Consider the following 22,579-nt stretch of genomic DNA (forward strand, 5'->3'; position numbering starts at 1 on the left):
CAACTCGGGCCAGACAACCGTGGTACACCACACTGCTGCAACTATCCGTGGTACCACACCAAAACTAAGCCTATCTCCACGTCTCTTGACACAGAACCATGGAGAGATCAGACACCCGGACCCAGTTCAGCTCAACCTAGCGATCTGACTCCTGAAGTCATAGAGTTCGGTTACCTCAACCTTCCTCCAGAATGCATGTACGTCATTAAATAAGCCAGACGTCCCACTACAAGAGCATGTTATGCTGCTAAGTGGAAGTCGATTTGTAATATACTGTCAAAACAACCACATAAATCCTTTAGATGCGTCTATTCAGCACATCATAGTATACCTATTACACCTTCAAAAGTGTAATTTAGCTTACACGTTTATCAGACTAAACCTTGCTACCATTGCAGCATATTTACAAAATAGACAACATCTATCTCTATTTAGAGTACCTGCTATAAAAGCTTTCATGGAAGGACTCAAAAGAATAATCCCTCCCAGAACACCACCTTCGCCATTGTGGAACTTAAACATTATTCTTACATGGTTAATGGGACTTCCCTTTGAACCGTTACATAATTGCGAATTACAATTCCTAACTTGGAAAGTAGCTTTCTTAGTAGCTAGTACTTCTCTCAGAAGGGTCAGTGAACTATAAGCATTTACCATTCAAGAACCCTTTTTGCAAATGCATCATAACAAAGTGGTTCTACGCACTAATCCTAAATTTCTTCCAAAAGTCATTTCACCATTTCATCTAAATCAATCTGTTGAACTGCACGTTTTTTTCGCGCAGCCACAAACAGTCGCAGAAAGAGCTCTACACATCTTAGACGTCAAAAGAGCATTACTGTACTACATCGAAAGGACACAAACTTTTCGTAAGACTAAACAACTTTTTGTGTCTTTTTCACCACCACATAAAGGCAACCCCATATCAAAATCGGGGATAGCTAGGTGGATTGTTAAATGCATACAAATATGTTACCAAAAAGCTAAACATACGTTAACAATTCCTCCAAAAGCTCATTCCACAAGGAAAATAGGGGCTTCAATGGCATTCTTAGGGAACATTCCCCTAGATGATATATGCAAAGCAGCTACATGGTCTACATCGCACACATTCACAAAACATTATTGTGTAGATGTGCAAACTAAACAACAAGCCACTGTGGGCCAGGCTGTACTAAAAACTGTGTTTCAAACTACTGCAACAGATACTGGTGGTCGCCGCTAGGTGTGGGTACTGCTATACAATCTATGCACAGTGTGTAATCTGCAGCTCATATGCCTCGAACGGAAAATGCTACTTACCAGTATGCATCTGTTCTTGGCATGTAGAGCTGCAGAGTTGCACACGCCCACTCGCCTCCCCGGCTACCTGTATCTGTTCCAATATTATCTTAATTAGATACAAATCACATGGACATCACTACTTCTTGTACAGCTCCATTACTTCCCTAATGGCGAAAAACAATCTGGGGATGGAGCCAATGCCCATGCACAGTATCATCCAAAGGAGGAGTCGCCTATCCCCTGACTTCCAAAGACTTTTCTACAACAAAACAAACTGCAAACATCCAGGCCCAACACTGGGTGGCCATCTATGTACAGTGTGTAACTCTGCAGCTCTACATGCCAAGAACAGATGCATACTGGTAAGTAGCATTTTCCTTTTTTTAAATGTAAATATTTCTATCTCGAAACATACTTACCTAATTGTAATCTAATTCCTAAATTTATTTAATGATGCGTGTTAGTTTTATAAATTGGTGTGAATCTTCTTATTGAGTTGTGCGTATCATTTATTGACTGTGGGCATGCAGCAGATGTCTAACACACCTCTCTGATAAGCCTATGGCTCTGATGTTGTCCCTCACCATCAAAACTGTGTTCCTTGTTGCCATAGGCACAGTGTGTGAGTGAGCTTCAGGCTCTGTGTGTTTATCAACCTTACACCACCTTTTTCGAGAACATGCTAGTTCTTCGTAGTACGACATTTTCTTCCAAAAGTTGTGACTCTGTTCCATGTTGGCCAAACTATCATCCTGCTGCCATTCTATGCTCCACCCCTCCCCTCTAAGGAGTAGAAACAAGGATGGGGGGGGGGGGAGCTGGAATCTCCACGTCTTGACCCCTATTATAATGCAGTACAACTCCAGCATGTAGCTCGTTGGCCTGACCCAGATGAGAACTGGGAGAAACGCCTACTGGCTGGCAGAGGCAAGGCAGAACTTCGGGAAGAATTATTGATGGAGTGCGCAGGGGTCTCGCAGGCACTTCCCTGCATAGTTCGACTAATGGCTCTGCTATGACACCAATATGTGCGACCCTATTGAAACGTGCCCCATTCCACAGAGAACAATTGATTTGGACACTAAAACTAGATAATGGAAAACATGTCATATCAGCAGATGAAAGGGTGCAACCTCTTCTGCAATTTTTACCCTGGAGAGACCTTCATCTCCTTTGAGGAGGCCCGCCAGGAATTCGCACTTAGGCCTGGTCATTTCCTGCACCATGCAGCCCTGGCATAAATGGGCTGGGTGGTTTGGTCAATTTATTCCTCAGCTTCCAGACCTTCTACAAATGCTTGAGACCCTCATAGGCTGCGGCTTGGGTCATCATTTGATTTAGCTGCTGTATTGATCTATGTGTGCGGACCCGGGGATTTTGCAGCCTGAGACCTGGACTTCGACAATCCATTGGATGACGGTGATCGGGCTTAAGTTAATGAACTAACCCACACTGTCTCTTGCAACGCCTACTTTCAATTGGTACACAACAATTTCCTCCATGGGACTTGTCTTACCCCCAGAGTAATGCACCGTATGTCCCAAAAGTTACCCATGCTATGGCACCAGTTGGCAGGCTTTATGCATTCAGCTTGGCAGTGCTGAGAGGTACAAGACTTCTGGAGACAGGAGGTAGACGACATTACCAGAACCACACACTTGAACATGACACTTTCCCTTCAATGTTGTCTTTTAGGTAACATAAAACGATGGAAGGGCAGGAAGATACCATCCTACAGTTGGTCTTAGTTGTAGCATGATAGAGAGTCGCCACCAACATGGATGGGGTAGAGGGCACCTGAGATGACACACTGGCTAAAGATGTTTTGGAATAGTCCTTAGCAGAGGAGAGACACATGAAGCTCAGTAGACGTGATGGCAAGGTGAATGATGACCTAGCTGACTGCAGGCCCTAGTCTGCACTTACTAGGATACAACCTCGATGCACAGTGACTGCATGGGTGATGAGGCAGGCGTGATACCCTGACAATGATCCCAACACCCTGAGCTGCAATAGAGGTCTATGACACACGTCGGAAGTGCCCAGTCAATACCTGGGAATATCAATTGTCCTGTATCCCTGCAACAAACTGTGTGTAAGACAATCGCATTGTGTCACGTGTACTGTGCCTCTCGTAATGTAAACGTCTGTCTGCTGACTTGTTCATATTGTATTGTTTTGTAAAACTGAAAAAATAAGGTTTTAGAAAAAGGCTGCCTTTGATGAGAGATTCAAGAGCCTACCTCAAGGATGCGTTGAGCAGTGGCGGTTCCGATGGTCAGCAGAACAGATGCAGGTCTCTGCGACTGGTCCAGTCCACACAGTAGTGGTGATGCATAATTTCTGCTTGGGTTTGCACCGGGCTGCAGAGTAGAGGTCAGTTCCGCTGGATCCACAGAGGCCGGCAGAGCACTTAAGTTCACCTACAAGGGCCTAGGACGGTGGTGGTACTGCTTGGCAGGGTAAACTTGCAGATGGCAGAGTCCAGGTGCAAGAGCAGGGTTGTTGGAAGCCTGTTGTGTTCCTGAGGCTTCAGATCAGGAGCCCAGCCAACTAGCCCCTGAAGTCACTCTGGGTTCAAAAGATGCAGTTACAGTCCTCTCATCTAGGTAAGAGGGCAGCAGGACAGCAGTCCTTCAGAGCAGCAGTCCTTTCAGCAGTACAGCAATCTTTCTTCCTGGCAGAGTATCCACAGATCCTGATATTTACTGAAGTGGTGCTGTCTGAGGTCCAGTATTTATTCCTAGTCGTGCCTTTGAAGTTGGAGAAGCTTTCAGAGGCATGTCTTTGAAGTGCACGGCTGCCCTGCCTTTCTGGCCCTGGCACAGGCTAATTTCAGTGGATTTGTAGCCCTTTGTGAGACAGGAGGGAGTCTATTCAAGTGTAATTGGTGCTGATCTCAGCTCCTCCCTCCCATCCTGCCAGTGATGGCCCACCTAGTCACTCCTAAGCTCCTTATTGTGTGTGGCTGTCTATTAGAGTAATACACTAAGCCCAACTGTCACCCACCCTCAGTTATGTGTCCAAGAGACAGGCTGCAGGCAGCAAATGGCTATGGCAAGAAAATGCCTACTTTCTAAACATTGCATTTTCAGAATTTAAATTTTAAATCCAACTTCACCATAAGTTAGGATGTTAAATTGTTATTCCAGACGCGAAACATGAACCGCTTACCTGTTCTCATTTGGAATTTACACTTACAAAATGTAATAATGTAACTCCAATGTTATCCTATGGGAGAGGTAGGCCTTGCAGTAGAGAAAAATTAATTTAAGAGTCTTTCATTACCAAAACACACAAAACTTAAAAATGTGTGCCTTTTGGGTTGTCCAGGGGTGACGTATTAAAAAGGAGGTTTGGGCCTGGCAAAAGATTTATTTTGCCAGGTCAAAATGGCAGTTTAAAACCACACACACTAACAGGCTTCAATGACAGGCCTGAGACATGTTCTACGTGCTACCTAAGTGGGTGGTACAATCAGTGCTGCAGGCCCACTAGTGGAGTTTAATTTACACACCCTGGCACAGGGTAGTGCCACTTTACTAGGGACCTACACACACAAAAATATTCCAGATGGGCATAAGCCAATTCTACCATGTTTTAGAGAGAGACCACAAGCCCTTTTTTTGTTTCTGGTTAGAAATGGTAAAGTGGGCAGAGTCCTAAGACCAATAACAATGACTTAATCAACAAGCATTAGAAATGCAATCGGGCTCGGATTTATTTGAGTTTGAGCTAATGCCATTGTAAATGGCAATGTCTTTTCGCCATGTTAATGGAGTGTGTGCATGTGGTGTGTAGTGGAATTATGTTGGTTGAATTGTAATTTTACCAATGGTGGCATGCTGTGCTTTATATGAATATGTTTAAAAGTAAAGTGTACCATACTGCGATTGCTTGGTGGAAAAGTGCACTGCCGGCTGGAGGTGTGTGTGCCTGGTGGAAGGGTGCACTGACGGCTGGTGGGTGTGTGTTTGGTAAAAGCGTGCACAGATGGCTGATGGTTGTTGGTGTTTGTGCATGGTGAAAGCATTCATTGACGGCTGGGGGTGTGTTGTTGTGTGTTTTCTTTTCTGTGTACTGGTGAGTGTGTGGTGGTGAGTCTGTGGGGGTGAGCCTGGGGAGTGAGTGTGGTGGTGATTGTGTTGTGTTGAGTGGTGACGAGTGTGTGGTGTTGAGAGACTGAGGTGTGTGGTTTGTGTGTGCGTTGTGTGTGCGTTGTGTGCGTTGTGTGTGTGGTGTGTGTGTGGGGGGTGTATGTGTGTATGGTGTGTGTGTGTGGTGTTTTCTGCACACTCACACACTGCCCCTACACATTCACACACTGCTCACCCGCACACTCCCAATGTCCACTGTTTATCCTGCACACTCATTCTGCACACTCACACAATGTGCACCCTTACACACTGTCTCTGCAGTCACTCTGCACTCACTGTCACTCTGCACTCACGGTCACTCTGCACTCACGGTCACTCTGCACTCACGGTCACTCTGCACTCACGGTCACTCTGCACTCACGGTCACTCTGCACTCACGGTCACTCTGCACTCACGGTCACTCTGCACTCACGGTCACTCTGCACTCACGGTCACTCTGCACTCACGGTCACTCTGCACTCACGGTCACTCTGCACTCACGGTCACTCTGCACTCACGGTCACTCTGCACTCACGGTCACTCTGCACTCACGGTCACTCTGCACTCACGGTCACTCTGCACTCACTGTCTCTCTGCACTCACTGTCTCTCTGCACTCACTGTCACTCTGCACTCACTGTCACTCTGCACTCACTGTCACTCTGCACTCACTGTCACTCTGCACTCTGCACTCACTGTCAGCCTGCATGCACTGTCAGCCTGCATCCACTGTCACTCTGCACTCACTCTGCTTTCACTGCAGGTACCAGAATGTCAGCGAGAGCCAGTCAGAGATGATAAAAGCCTGCCTTTCCCTGGAAACATAGCAGGCGTGCTTCAGAAACGCACACTCTGGGGTTTTACAGTTCAGTGGGACTCCCTTGACAGAAAACAGGGCTCCGTGGTATGTTTATTTACTGCAACACGTTGAAGAAAACTCAACATAACAATCCGCGCGTAGCCAAACAGATAAGCAGATGTAATGAGACGTATAAACTTTGCCAAGTGAGCTAAATAGATGGAGTTATTGTGCATGAGCAACCCACCATCAGGACAAGGAACTGAAAAGACCTGCACTGTTTATGCAATCAAGAGGATTTAAAAGGTATGGCAGGCTGATAAGACTTCTCGTTGACTAGCACCATTCGTTCAGGATTACAGACATTTGTTTAGTAAAGCGGGTTAGGTGGCTCTAAACCACTGAATGTTTATGTAACTAACATTATACTATTATCATAAGGAAGGTCTAAAACGCCACCAGGTAAAGTACAATAAAGCTATGGGAAGAATGCCCGAACGACTCTCAGCTGCTGTTTACTGGGCCGCATTCCAGTACGTCGTTTTTCAACTCGTCTGTGCCAATTCAGACAAGGAACCAATTGAACATCTTAATAATATTTTTCTTTTCCAGAATTATAACACCAATGGGTCCCGTGAGAAGGCGGATATTAATTTGAGTTTATTAGAGTTTTATGTACTTTTTGAGAGTTGGATAATAAAGTCTGCAAGGTGTGGAGGCCGCCCATGGAACAATAATACACTTGTAAAGACTGCAGAGCCTTTCTATGCGCTGCACTGCTCCAACCTTGCCTCGGGGGTCCTTTACTTTTTGACCAGCTCCCTGCCTCTAGTTATATAGCGCCTAGAGAGACCAGGCATTTGAGGGTTCGTTCTCCAAAACAGGACGATCGCGTCACATAAGCAGCTGAGAGAGTCTACTCACCGGTGTGTCGTGGGGCAGGCCTCTGGCCTGAGCGCTCACTCGTTCGGGCGGACAGACTCGCAGGGCCACGGGCCACTGGTTCCTCCCAGACAACCCGTCACTCAGTTCAGAGTCGGTATCTCTGCACTCCGGAGCAGGAGGCCGCCCACCCTGGGGAGGCGGGGCGTGCAGCAGCTAAGCGCTAGGCATAAAGCCTGTCTAGCCACATAACGCCACAGCCAATGAAAACTGACTGACTGACTGACAATGAGAAGAGTCTTATCCACTCCAGAAACACGACGCAGTTTCCAGCGGCCCACAACCTGTCAACAAAGGAAAATCTGATATCTAGCCAATTCTAGGCCACAGCGCACTCTCGGGAACTTCCACGACCAATAGTAAACTGGTAGGAGACCTTATAGCCAATCACAGGTCGTGATTCAAACTCCGCCGCCCTCCAGTTAATTAACTAATCGCGTATAATCGTACAAGCCTGGCCCAAACACTATGCCTTTACTCACCATAAATAGATCATATGTTCGTTCACCTGATTGGCTGTAAGAGCCGGTAACTTAGACATAACGTGTTGTAATTTTGGTAACTAAGGGACGAGTACGTTGTTGTGTCCTAGATCGTCGCAATCTGAGATCCTAGAAAGCGATGACCAGGGATTGCAATGTGGCTTTGGAGAGGGATAAAGAAGCCGGCGGGGGATGTTGGCCGACGGCCATAACTTCAAAGGCATTCAATGCCACATTACCCAGCGGGAAAACAAAATTCCATTTGAAATGCCACTGATTCGCTATGCCTGTGTGCACGTGAGGAGGACGCGCGCCCGACAAACGCAGTGCTCTATGGTGAACGCGCGCACACCATCTGGAATGCATTACATGGCCACCCTGACAGCTCCTAATTAAAATTAATGGACTGCCGAGCACGTAACCGCACAGAAAATGCCCAAAATGGCGCCCGACAATTACATCTGCCCAATCGCATCAAGACTACTAAAAATACATCACCGCGAGGACCAATCACCATTCAGATGATTAAAAAAAACTCGCGCACTAAGGAATGTGTCTTTCCCGAGCCCTAAAGAAACTTTTTTTTTTTCTTTCACAATAGGAGCTCGGAGCTCCGCCCCACTTCGTGGTGACGTAGGCCGAGCCCTAAAAATAGAGAAGTTAAGGCAAAATGGCTGGGTATGACAATGCAGGAAGGGCCAAGTCAAACATTTCCCATCTGAAGGTGTCTTGGCAGTTCAGGATGGGCAGCTGCTGTTGGAGCAGGAACAAAGCTGATTTCCTTGGGGCTGGTATAAGTCTGTGGTGGCTTAGTGTGCAATAACAATGGACCTAGTGATTGCCGTTTGCTGAGACTAAATGAGGTATTCCTTTCATCACCTTGTTGATTTTTTGCCATAAATTTAGTCCAGCTAAAATGCTATGAAAACATTTATGAATGTATTTTGTGATTGAGAAAGACCAGTAGTGTTATTTTGAGAGAGTTGCATCTTTAGCTAATTATGAGAAATGAATATGGATAAGTAAATTTAAATATTGTGCGTCTATTTCACGTTTATGTATCATCCATGAATTGGTTTTCTTTCTACAGTCTACCTATTTTTTTCCCACTTCTTCTATTTTCTAATTTCTGCTTCTTAACTTTTCTCAAACCTTCACATATTTGTTGCCTCATCTCGATAAATGGGTTGTTAACTGCTTTTGGAAAAACACTATAGACACTCCACTAAAAAAAAACAGTATTGTGAGAAACATGTAAACGCTTGAGCTTAAAAAAAAAAATGTAAACAAAATTCTCTTGATATATTTTTTGAAAAAACAATTCAAAATAAATGTCTGTGGTTTATCAGTTTCCAGCTATTGCACCTATGATGATACATAGGCCCATATGCAGGATGGAAACTTTTCAGAAACCAGTTTTGCCACTGGAGACATTTTAATGCACAAAGAGCCACCATGAATGCTAAAAGTTTAGTTACCAGTCAGTTATTCTTTTAAACTGTTATCCGAGGTGGCAAACAATGATCATTTAAGCTTACAACACTACAGAACCTGTTCTCGACCGACTATATTATATATGTAAATAATGACCTTTATAAATTGGAAATTAATAACACCGTACATCAATTGGGAATTTTCACACTTGTATACCACAATGATATTTCTTTTCACATATATACAGTTGTATTACATTTGTTACATATTTACAGTTTCTGATGGATACTGCTAACTGCAGATTCCTCACTTTGAGAATATCCCAGGTGCCCGATTACATTTGGAAAATTCTTCAAGCAATGACTCCTCTGTAGATGGTTCAGTGTGGCTCTATGGCAATCTCTTAGCACCCTGATGGAGTGGGCCAGTGTATAGTCGCTAGCCTGCACGTCCGTTTCTTTCTTTCTGCGCTCTTCAGTGTGGATCCACAGCTTGACTCCGAACTTTATCAGTTCTCTGACGACTCCAAAATACATTCAGGGAGTATGCCAGACAACATATTGCCCCTGAACACATCAGAATTCAGCCTGTGCCATGACTGTATGAAGTAGATGGCAGTTATCAACCTACATGATCTGGGTCTTTGGTGCCTGGACTTTGGTCCCGACTCAAATTCATAAGAGGAATGTTCGCTCATGTACCAGACAGCAATCCAAGAGCGGGAGGTGCAACTCTACATCGCTGAACATCAGAGGTCACACAGCTCTTGTGACCAAACGTAATACAAGGTTGCTTTTGAAACTGTCTTCCAAGTTGCGGAGCCACTGAAGTTCACAGGACTGCATCTGCTCCAAGTCTCCTCTTATTTAGAGTTTTCAGGTAAGTCAACATCAAAAATATGCCATAAGCGCAAGAAATCAAAGTGGTACTCCACCTCATCTTGCCATATAAAAGCAGACAAGAAGTCCCAAGGTTGACACTCAAGGAGCCTATCGCCCCGGACCCTCCCAGATCTGATCTGGTTCCACCGTTGGTCCTTTTGCACACTAAATTTTTTGGCCCATCGTTGACCCAGCCTTCAATGAGACTGTGCTGCATAGACATTACTGGCTCCATGTGCTGTGCCTTTGGGCCTCATTGGCCTGCAGGGGCGTCCAGTTGGACTTCGCCAGGAGGTCCTCCCTCAGCGGCACCTGCCCTCTGAGAAGCCATTTCTGGGCTTGTACTGACACTAGTTCCAGCTTTCTGGCTTCAAGGACTACGCTAGTCACTTTCCATGTAAAAAATGATGCTCGACTCTTCTGTCAGTCAACTTGTATCCTGGCGTCAAATTCCCGACAAAACACCCTAAGCCTGAAATCCTAGTAGTGTAGGCATTAATGAGTAAAGTAACTTCACGCTCTCTTCCCCCTTTAACCAACCAGACAAAGAATCAAATCATATATAGCCTTTGGCAAAAAATATGTATTAGTCAGCTTACCCTGGCTTTCTTATGCTTTTTGAATATAGTGTCCCTTCTGGGCAGGTACATCCATTCTTTCTGGGACATAGTTCCTGAGATCTTTTCCGTCATCCCGAAAGATCTCGGGGCATCTCTTCACACCTACTCCATCCTCTGAATACCCCTTGGGTGATAAGTAATGCTTTACACATACTGATAATATAGTGAAGGGAGGGAGAAGTGTGGCTCACTGGTTAGAGGAGGAAGACCTGGAAGCAGAGGTCAGCCCGGGACCAGGGTTCTTGAGTCCTAAAATGTCCATGGACTCGACAATTCTCGCTCCAGCGCCTACTCGATTCACGGGTTCACACTCTGCGACTCTGGGCAATAGCTTGCTTAATCTCCACAACGGCCCCTCGCGGCGGGATGCCTGGCTTTCACCTTGCGGATACCCTGCCGGGGTTATCTCACAGGGGAATACCAGGACGGGTTCCCTAAGCAAGCGCTTAGAAACCGCTTGGTGATTTGTGCTATATAAATTCCTGTACATTTACATTTACATAGTATCTCTTGCACAAATGATTCAGTATGGCCAAGATGCAGTAAAATATGTACTGCGCATTTGCCTGGACACCACAAAGGGTGTAGGCTGGTCTATCAGACCCAGTTTACGTCAAAGAAAAACAATTTGATGGTAGAATTTGTGTTATTTGTGGACATCCTGGTATCTCACATCAACATGCTCTTTGAGGTATCTTTGGAGAAATATTTTGAGAAAAACCTGACTTGGTGACTAACCAATTTAAAGACTATGCACCACAGCACACATTTGGGGGTTTTGTCACTAGCCTGCCATATCCACTAGCAATATAGGAAATGTAGGGTTTTGTCCAGAGGCCTAGCTTACCTGCAATGTCAACCTTCTCTCCTGGTGCAGCAACCAACTCTGCCTTTTTTTGAGGTAGAGGATGTGGTGGCGATTGAACCCATTCACACCAGCAGGGCGAGCATTCATCTACTTCCTTCACTTCTACAGTGGCCTCTAAGTTGTTTTGATTTGCCCTTGTGGACCCGCAGCCAGTCAGACCAGTGGGTTTACAGATTGTTTAAAGAGGCCTACTCTCCATTTCTTGTTAGCCTCATATTCCTCCTATGTCACAGCAATAGACAGAAGACCAAGGCTTACTCTTAATTGTGGAAATCAACCTCTTGCTGGTGAAGGGTGCCATTGAATAGTTGTCAAACTCTGAGGAAAAAAAGGATGCTTGTAGTGGCAGCTCCTCCGTAATGTCTGTCCCAGGGGCTGCTAGGACCCAGCAAGAAGAGGAGAGGTGGCACGATGTGATGCGACACTATGAGATGCAACCCAAATACCCCCCCAGCCTCAGGCCTCACACGCGACCCTACACGCCATACCACCCATTGTTTATGGCTGCTGCCGCTGGATGCTTCTCTCGCTACTTTCTGGTGCTGGAGGAGGACAGAGGCCTCAGGTCTATACTGGACCTCGCTGGGAGTTTTCATCAGTGAAACAGTGTCCCACCTGAGGCCTATATGAAGGATTCACTCTATAGGGTCATTTTGGACCACAGTAACGGAAAGGCCTTTTCACCACTGCGGCAAGTTTGGGACATTCAGGACATAACCTTGGTGAGGATGGTCTGAGGTTTCTTGGGCTTATAGCCATGTGCTTCCTCCTTGTACAATAGGCCAGATTGCACATATATGCCCTACTGTGAAACCTCAGATTTCAGTTGGCCTAGCAGGGCTGTCTCTCCGACTCCATATAGATCTTTCAAGATATGGCTCAGGAGAGAACTGGCCTACGTATACTCACTCTTTCCCATGCAGACTTCATAGTTGTAATAGACGCATCACTACTGACGTGAGGGTGGGGGAAGGTGTCTTCTCTGAGAGGTGAGGATCAGTCGCTTCTGGTCCCCAGTGGAGCATCATCTTCATATCAGAAGTTTCGAGCTTTGTGCTGTCCAGTTGGCTCTTCAAGCCCTCCTGGCAATTGAGAGAGGTATTCTGATGCAGCTCCACATGGACAACAAGACTTCAAACTGGTACTGCAACAAACAAGACGGAGTAGAATCTAGACCCTGTGGCAGGAGGCATGTGCCTTGGAGATGGCTAGACCACCAGCTCATCTTTCTGATTGCCAACCACCTGGCAAGGTCCCTGAACACCAGAGCCAATGAGCTTAAGGAGTCATGTGAAGAACCACAAATATTGTCTCCATCCAGAAGTGGCCCTAGGTATCTTAAAACAATGACACTTACCCTTGCTATATCTGTGTGCTACAGTTAAGAACATGGTGTCAAAACATTTGTATGCTAGAGTTCCCTCCAGGGCAGTCATTGGGAGATGCATTCCATCTGCAATGGGACATAGTCCATGTGAATGAACTTACGGCCACTTTTGTTGTACCCTCCTAAACACCACTTTCTTTCCTTACAAATGTCTGCCAAGGGTTTGGGCTGCCTTCCTGCCAGAAGTGGTGGCCTCCATTGATAACAGGACTGTTGAATACTCTACCATCCTTATCTGCTTCTCCACACCTCTTGAAAGAGAAGGAGAGGTTTCACTGGCTTGAACCTAAAAGAGCCCAAGCTTTTAAATTGATTGTACAAAAGGCCATCCAGTTGACACTAAGCTCTTTGTGGATTTCACTGGGACCAAGAAAGGAAGAAAGGTACAGAAGAGGACTCTGTCCCAGTGGATAATCCTTTGTATTAAGATTGTTATGCATTGGCCAGAAAAGAGCCCTCTGAAAAACCATGTGCACACTTCAACAGGGCCCAACCTGCAACAACTGCATTAGCAAGGAAAGGGCCTGTCCTGGACGTCTGCCAGGCTATGACTTATGCGTCTGTGTATACGTTCATCAAGCTCTACTACCTTGATAGCCAGATCTGCGGAGTTGGTCATTTTGCCATCTCTGTCCTGCAAAACCTCCTGCTTTGAGTCCACTCCTCCGACCCTCCACCTTTGGGAGGTATTGCTTTGGTATCCATTCTAAAGGGCCGGAATCTGTGGATAGACGTATGCATCAGAACTACAAGTTAATTAATTACCTTTGGTAACACACTTTCTGTAGTAGGGGATCTCTGTGTATAGTCATAATCTAGTGAATAGTCCCGCCCATGTGCGTGGACCCCGGAGCAATCAAAAATAATCTCTTACAGTGTCAAAAAATGCAGAAAATGCATAGACACTTAAGAGAGAATTTAAAGACAGATAATGCAGCCAAAAAGGCTACACTGTCCAGTACTTCAACTAGAAATTCCACCATAAAATCCACAAAACAGCAAAGCCTGTACAGATTTCCCTTGCTTAACAGCAAAAACCCTCAGGAATGATAGAGAGAAGAACCTGGACAGACAAGCCCCATAGGCTGCCATTATGTGGCTTAATTAGGATACTGTGCCTTTAAGGAACCTTCCAGAACCTTCTCTCAGTATCCCAGAATGCATAGCAGGTCCAACTTAGCCTCAGTTCTTTTTTCCGGCTCCTGCAAGCAGGACCCTGGAGCATTGAGCTCTCCCTTTTCAAGGGTTTTTGTTAGTGTTTTACACTGATTTCGATTTTTGGTACTTTTAAAGTACTTTGGTGACTTTCTTTCTGTGTTTCTGCACTCTTTTTTGTCCATAATGCCTGCATTATTCGACAAATGCCCTGAGTGCTCAAGAAAGAAGGCCAGGTCAGACTCCCATGAGGTCTGTATTCTCTGCCTTCCCTCTTCCCACATTCCTGAGGAGTGTGTGATCTGCAGAAGCTTCTCTGGAAGGACCCTGAAGGAGAGGAAGAAGATCAGGCTTCAGGGACTTGAGGAGAGAAAGTTGAAGGCACGAGGTGGGTCAGGAGGGGCTCCTTCTACCCATGCTGAGGCCTCTGGGGGGCTCCCCAGGGGCAGGAAGACCAGCCCTCGCCCAAGGTCTCCGTCTGGGTCAGTTGCGCTGACCACGACGTCGAGGGGACGGTCAACGGCCAGTTCCAGGTCTCCCCAGGGCTCTGGGTCGAGAAAACGTCGCCCGTCGACGTCGAGGAACGTGTTCCGGCCGCCGTCGAAGCCGGTGTCGATATCCTCGTCGTCGCTGTCGGCGTCGAGTGGTCGACATCGGAGGGCCCGGCGTCGGCGCTCGCCGTCGAGGCGACACCGCCGTTCGCCGTCGAGGACATCGTTGTCGAGGGGATCCTCGTCGTCGAGGTCGCCGTCGAGACGGAAGGCGTCTCCGGCGCCGAAGAGGTCGACGTCGAAGCATTCCAAAAGACCGACGTCGAGACGGTCAAGGAGATCGACGTCGAGAAGGTCAGAGAGGTCGACGTCGAGAAGGTCCAAAGGGTCGAGGCACCATCGCCCGTCGTCGAGGTTTCGTGGCTCGTCGATCTGGTCGGGGTCGACGTCGAGACGGAGACACGGTTCGACGTCGAGAAGTGTGATTCGGTCGACGCCGAAGGACCGTTCGACGTCGAGGGGACATCGGTCGTCGTCTGGACACCGGTCTTCAACGTCTGGAGGTCCTAAGGACAGGCCCAGGACTGTGGGGGGCTCCCCACGCTCCGGAAGAGATGGTGGCTCGCCGGGAACGGCGCATTCCGGGGTGGATACTCCGATGAAGCCTTCTACACCTCCTTCGCGGCCTGCTGTGCCGAAGGGTCCTCCTCCGAAGGCCCCTACCCCACCTCCGAAGCCGGCTCCGCAGAACCCGCGTCCGGTTGCTCCTCCACCCCCGGTCCCACCGAGGGCGGTGTCGATGCCTAAGTTTCCGACGCCTCCGAAGAAGACTCCTAAGAAGCCTAGGACTCCTGACCCTGGGAGGCCGAAGGAGCGTCCGAGGCCCAAGAGGTCGAGGTCTCGCTCGGGGAGACGGGACAGATCAAGGAGTGGCCGTGGATCTTCCTCACGATCCAGGCGTCATCACAAGAGACGTCGGTCCAGGTCACGTTCTCCATCTGGGACCCGTTCCTACTCGCCCACGCTGTCCGATTCGCCGGAGACTAGGGTGTCTCCGATAGACGATATAAGCACATTTCAGGAGGTTCTCCTGCGTGGAGCGGCGAAGTTGGGCATTGAGGTTGAAGCACCTACGGCTTCTACCTCGGTGATATTTGAGACATTACACAAAAGGCACTTGTCTCGCCCCCTGTTACCTCTGGTGCCGGGGCTCCTTGAGCCCGCCGAACAGCTATTCCTGACGCCGGCAACGGTGAAGTCTGTACCTTCCAGGATCCTAAAAAAGTACAGGGCTCCGGACTCAGACCCAGCCTTCTTGAGGAAGGACCCGGTACCGGATTCGGTCATCGTGACTGCTGCACGGAAGCTTCATGCCACCTCCCCTGCGTCCACGGTGCCTCCGGACAAGGAGAGCCGTTGGATCGATTCTGCTGGTCGCAAGGCGTGTGGGACATCCGCCTCGTCCATGAAGGCCGCCAGTGACTCGGCTTTGCTGGGACGTTACGACCGGTCCCTGTGGGACTCGATGGAGCAGTTCGCAGACCTTGTCCCTCGAGACCGCAAGGAGGACTTTGTGGAGATCGTCAAGGAGGGGATGCTGGTCTCTAATCAGGCCATCGGCGCCGCAGCGGACATATCATTGCTGTCCGCGCACGGATATTGCCACGGGATTCACCAGAGACGCCACGCTTGGCTCAGGTTGACGTCATTGGAACCGGAAGCACAGCAACGCGTGGCGAATCTCCCGTTTTCCGGAGATACCCTCTTCGGGAAACACGCGGATGATGAGATGGCCAGGATGAAGGCCGAAGCGGAGACCCTGACGGCAGTGGGCTTGGAGAAGCCCAAGGAAAAGAAACCCTTCCGACAGTACCAACGTCGGTTTGGGTCGCAGGGTCGTGGAAGGGGGCAGTCTGCTGGACAACATCAACAGCAGCAGCAGCAGCAGCAGTACAGGCGGCCCTTCCAGAAGCGACAGGGTGGTAGAGGTCGTCAACAGTCCTCTACCGCGACCAAGGGCCCGGCCGGGTCCCGTCCCTGAGCTGTTACTTCCCCCTCGTCCGTTACCCGCTCCGGTGGGGGGAAGCGTTCAATTTTTTCTGGCAGAGTGGAGAAAAATTACTCAGGACAAGTGGGTGCTGAATATTGTTTGCAATGGATACAGTCTACGTTTCACCAGCCCTCCTCCATCGATTCCTCCCGTCAGCTCGCAGTATCAACTGCGCGAGCTTCAGACGGAGGCGGACATTCTGCTAAGGAAAAGGGCGATCGAAGACGTACCTCTGTCTCAAAGAGGAAGAGGTCTGTACTCTCGGTTCTTTCTTGTCCGCAAGAAGGACAGAAACGAGTTCAGGCCCATTCTGGATTTGCGGCAGGCAAACAAGTGGATTCGCAGAGAAAAGTTTTGCATGCTGTCGTTGCATCAGATCTACCCTCAGCTGCAACGAGGAGACTGGATGTGTGCCATAGATCTACAGGACGCATACTTCCACGTGCCCATTGCATGCAAACACAGGAAATTTCTGCGCTTTCAAGTCGGCACCAATCATTATCAATACACGGTGCTACCCTTCGGACTGAAGTCTGCACCCAGGACATTCTCAAAATGTATGGCAGTGGTAGCGGCACACCTGAGGAAGAACAAGGTGTTTGTCTACCCGTACCTGGACGATTGGTTGATCAAAGCCTCCTCCTTCTCGGAAGCTCAAGCACACTTCCAGAAGACGTGCGTTCTCTTGAACAAGCTGGGGTTGCACATCAACATGTCCAAGTCGGTCCCGATTCCGGTACAGTGCATCCAGTACTTGGGGGCCTCCATCAATACGCTGTCAGCAAGCGTGTCTCCTTCGGAAGAGCGACGTTTATCACTCGTTCGGAAGGCTCAGGCTCTCATGAAAACTCCGTCTACGACTGTGAGGACGGTGTCTTCTCTACTGGGATCGATGGCCTCTTGCATCTTTCTCACTCCTCACGCACGGCTACAGATGAGACCTCTGCAGGAGTGCTTGGAGGATCAGTGGGACCAGAGGAGAGGTTCTTGGGACGACAGGATACGACTGTCTCTACATGCTCTTCAGTCTCTGAAGTGGTGGTGCTCGAAGGAGAATCTCCTCAGAGGCGTTCCCTTCCACAAGGACATTCCCACACAGACCATCGTGACGGATGCGTCTCTCCAAGGTTGGGGGGCGCATTCCGGAGACCTGCAAATTCAAGGGACGTGGTCCCCGACGGAGTCCACGTACCACATCAATTTCCTGGAACTGAGAGCTGTTCACTTGGCACTGAAGGCCTTTCATCCGTCCTTTCAGACCAACTCTCTGCTTGTTCAGACGGACAACACGACAACGATGTATTACCTCAACAAGCAGGGGGGCTCGAGATCGCGCACTCTGTCGCAGGAGGCGCAGGCGATCTGGCACTGGCTTCTGGCTCGAGGACTGTCGATAACGGCCACCCATCTGCCAGGTGTGCAGAATGTTCAGGCAGACGAACTGAGCAGAATCGTGCAGGAAAACCACGAATGGGTCATAAACGACGAAGTACTAGGAGAAGTCTTCGCAAGGTTGGGAACTCCAGACGTAGATCTGTTTGCCACCGCCGAAAACAGCAAATGCCGAGGCTTCGCCTCCAGGTACTACCAGCCAGGGACGCTGGGGAACGCGTTATGGATCAACTGGTCGAACAGCTTTCTGTACGCTTTTCCACCAATTCCCCTGATTCCGGCGGTTCTCATCAAGCTGTCTCAATCCAGGGCGAGGATGATTCTGATTGCCCCGGAATGGCCCAGACAGTGGTGGTTCACGGACCTACTTCACCGATCTCTCCTTCCTCACATGAAGCTGCCGTGCAGGCCGGACCTTCTCACGAAGTTCGGGGGGCGGATGGTGCACCCCAACCTCTCGTCTTTGAGTTTGGCGGCATGGCTCCTGAAATAGTGCAATATGGCCATCTGAATCTCCCAGAGGATTGTATGGGCATACTGAAGGAGGCTAAGCGACCTTCCACTAGGACTTCCTATGCTTACAAGTGGAAGAGGTTTTTGCATCTGGTGCAAGTCTAAGAACTATGACCCTACGTCATGCAAGGAAGATGTCATCCTTCCATATCTGCTTCATCTGGCGCAGTCGGGCCTTAATGTCCATTCCATTAAGGTTCATCTGGCTGCTTTGACTGCCTACAGGAAAGGACCTTCACAGACTTCCTTTTTCCAGATCCCTGTGATCAAAGATTTTTTGGAAGGCTTGAAGAAAGTGTTCCCTCCTGTCAGGCTTCCTTCGCCTTCATGGGACTTGAATGTGGTGCTGTCCAGATTGATGAAGGAGCCTTTTGAACCCATTCATAAGGCTTCGTTGCAGCACCTGTCCTGGAAGGCGGCGTTCCTCGTGGCCATTACATCGGCCCGCAGGGTGAGTGAGATTCAGGCATTGTGTTGCCAAGAACCTTATACTGTATTTCATAATGCTAAAGTTGTTATGCGTACTCACCCTAAGTTTCTTCCCAAGGTTGTTTCTGATTTTCATATCAATCAGACTATCACTTTGCCTACGTTCTTTCAGAATCCTTCATCTCCGGCGGAAAGGTCTTTACATTCCCTGGATGTGCGGAGGGTGCTGAAGTTTTATCTTGATAAGACTAAAGATATTCGTAGGTCAGACCAATTGTTCATCAATTATGGCTCAGTCAGGACGGGTCTTGCTACCTCTAAACAGTCCATCTCTAGGTGGATTGTGTCCTGCATTCAGTTGTGTTACTGCAAAGCTAATAAGACCTTAGGGGGCAAACCTAAGGCTCATTCCACCAGGGGCAAGGCTGCTACGACAGCTATGCTCCGTAATGTTCCCATTGCAGAGATCTGCAAGGCGGCCACTTGGAAGTCGGTCCATACCTTTGCTAAGCATTACTGCCTGGACACTGATGCCAGGGCAGACGCTCAGGTTGGGCAGGCTTCGCTGCGGAATCTGTTCGCACAGTAGTGGCGTTATTTTATTCTCCACCGCCGCTTGGTGTGGGGATGGGCTTGCCATTCTATTCACTAGATTATGACTATACACAGAGATCCCCTACTACAGAAGGAGTAGTTTCTGTCCTGTAACTCCAGTTCTGTAGTAGGGGTATCTCTGTTATAGTCATAAGCGCCCTCCCGCCTCCCCGGTGGAGTGTTGTTCATGATCATAATGCTACAGGTCTGGCGTTTTCTACGCCTTCGAAAAGAACTGAGGCTAAGTTGGACCTGCTATGCATTCTGGGATACTGAGAGAAGGTTCTGGAAGGTTCCTTAAAGGCACAGTATCCTAATTAAGCCACATAATGGCAGCCTATGGGGCTTGTCTGTCCAGGTTCTTCTCTCTATCATTCCTGAGGGTTTTTGCTGTTAAGCAAGGGAAATCTGTACAGGCTTTGCTGTTTTGTGGATTTTATGGTGGAATTTCTAGTTGAAGTACTGGACAGTGTAGCCTTTTTGGCTGCATTATCTGTCTTTAAATTCTCTCTTAAGTGTCTATGCATTTTCTGCATTTTTTGACACTGTAAGAGATTATTTTTGATTGCTCCGGGGTCCACGCACATGGGCGGGACTATTCACTAGATTATGACTATAACAGAGATACCCCTACTACAGAACTGGAGTTACAGGACAGAAACTACTCCATCTAACTGCAGACTCCTCACAGCCCTTCTTTCTTCCCTTTCTGAGGAGTGGATATCTGCACATGTTAGTAAGGTCCCAAATTAGATTTAGCGTAAACTGACACCTACAATTTATTTACAATGTTCCACATCTAAGGACCCAGAAATAGGAAGATTAAGAACAGACATAAGTGGCAGGGGTGGCCCAGCTCCATCACTATAGAGGCAGTCTAAGATCACTGCGGAACCACACTGTTTCACCAGTCCATGCTCAAGAGTGGTTACTGGGAGAATTTCTCGATCCACTCTGGCACCTCAGTTATTTTCATGGTGTGGACTCTTCAGTAAGAATAGCCACTAGAAAGAGCGTGATCAAAGGCTTTGTAACTGGTTCCATAAGCAAATACAGATTAAATAATTTGCCCAAAAACATATGAATTACAGTCAAGTGTTGGAGTTTGGATTAGGACCCAGGTTCCAAATCCACTGCTTAGCTATTAGACCACATCGCCTCTTGATGTTGGTTTTTGCATATGTTCATTTTCTTTTGTAACACCCAGTACTTCTTTCTGCAGGAGTCCATTCCCTGGCTAAAGGTTCTGTTGTCTTGGGATGTGTGAAGAAAATGATTCCTCATATTGGCTTGAAAATCGCTCTTCCATTTGGAAAGACTGGTAATGCCAGCCTTTTTGACCTGAGTGACTCCTACTCTGTGAAACCACTGGATAGTTTCAGCGCTAAAAAAGCTGTAAAGTAAGAAATTATCATTCTTTTTTTATTTTCACCCACAAATGTATAAAACAAGGGTTTCTACTTCGATGCTATGTTTGTCAAAATAATAAGTGTTTGTTTAGGCCTTTCTGGTTGTTTGCTTTCCCTTTGTTTGCCATTTTCAGACTATACATAAGGAAAAAGTTTCTGCCAGGTTGGTGTTTGTCTTCACACTGTTAATACACCAGGACCTTCTCCATACAGCTATCATAAATGATCAAGTTGAGAAAAGTATAACGCGCTGACATATCACACAATCGAGCACTTGAATTGCTTACTTCAATAAAGCCAAAGACTTTCTCATCCAGAACCCTAGACATGCTCCCCAGAGGCATGCAAACCTGTGTCTCTCAGTGCTTCAGTGCAGTTCCCAGCTACCGTAAAGTCTGTGCTAATGTCAGCACTTGTCTAAGGCAGGACAGGAGGAGGGGTCTGACTAGCAATCCACTCTGGACAACTGAATTAATTTTTGTGCGATCTTACCACAAAATTGTTTGTTCTTATCAAGCTATTCAAAGCAGGAAACTAAAGCCTACTGCAGGTAGTGTGCATGCCTTCTTGGGAGGAAATATCCTTCCATTGTGCCTAGAAAGGTGTTAATCAACATTTCCCACCAGTGTCCCACTTGAATTTCCTCTGTCTCTATACATAATTAAAAAGGTAGTACTTTAGACATTCATCCAGTGTTCCTTTAAAATGGGAAGTGCTTTTTATATGTAAGTAGGTCTGGTGTGCATGAAAGAAAGCCTTTCAGTCAGTAAATACATGTTTGTAGCATATGTTGCTGTAAATACACATGCTCTGCATACTCCTGACATCTACTGTTGGGCTCGGAAGTTTGCACGTGGTGTTTCTTTTAAGAAGTCATTCGAGTCATATGGTATAGTGATTTTTAGGTCTCGCCTGCGATGCAGCGCATGCGCTGCTCGCTTGCGAGATCTATTGTCGTTGGTTTTCGGTCAGGCTTCTTTGGAAGTGGGGTTGGTGACCGCCCTGTCTCCCTTAGGTCCGCCAACCCGTTGTCTGTTGCTGGTCATGCGTGCATTGTGTCCTTGCCTCATGCTCGAGCCCCCTTCTCTGCGAGGCTGTCTTCCCACCAAGCCGTTGTGATCTGCAGTTTCCATCAGAGAAGCCCTAAGAGACGTTGCACATTGGCACGGCTGTTTCCCAAACATTTATAATAAAATTTAAAAAAACTCTCATGTTTATTTCCGTAGCTGCAGGAACGAGTTCCAACTTGTGGGTGAGACTTTTCTGCCACCCATTTCCGTGTCTTGCTTGCAACTTCTGTGCACATCCGTGTCTCTCGCCCCCGCAGCCCCGAGCATACCAAGAATGGTGCGGGCACGAAAGGAAGCCCTCCCCGCCCGCGGGAGATCCCACGGCCCCGGGGAGTGCAGGTGCGTGCTACTCATGCCTACCCATGCCTACCCATGCTGCACACTGCGCAGTAAGCTCCCCTTCCTCACCTCAGAGCCGCCCCCCTGCAGAAAAGAAGTAAACACACCTCTTCTCCATCGGCACAGGTGGCGATGAGTTGCTACACGCACCACGGGCTGGTTAAATAAAGACACCACCGGTGGAACAGACCTCACATTTACCAGGGGCGGAGAAGGTTTCACAACAGAGGCATTGTGCGAAGAATGCAAGTACAGAAACAGCTGGCGCGCGGAGCACCCAGTACAGCCATGCATGCCGTCCAACA

The 22,579-nt window shown here is 47.9% G+C and overlaps 1 protein-coding gene across 3 annotated transcripts in view; it reads left to right on the forward strand.

The window, feature by feature from the left end:
• PDCD11 (programmed cell death 11) overlaps positions 1 to 22,579 on the forward strand; it is a 627,216-nt gene that overhangs the window by 494,857 nt on the left and 109,780 nt on the right. For all 3 annotated transcript variants that reach the window (XM_078643694.1, XM_078643695.1, XM_078643696.1), the window contains exon 25: positions 20,679 to 20,856. In XM_078643694.1, the coding sequence (XP_078499820.1) occupies positions 20,679 to 20,856 (178 nt within the window). The remainder of the gene's footprint in view (positions 1 to 20,678; positions 20,857 to 22,579) is intronic.

The sequence above is a fragment of the Lissotriton helveticus genome, chromosome 5_1 (assembly GCF_964261635.1).
Source record: "Lissotriton helveticus chromosome 5_1, aLisHel1.1, whole genome shotgun sequence".
In the NCBI taxonomy this organism is placed as follows: Eukaryota; Metazoa; Chordata; class Amphibia; order Caudata; family Salamandridae; genus Lissotriton; species Lissotriton helveticus.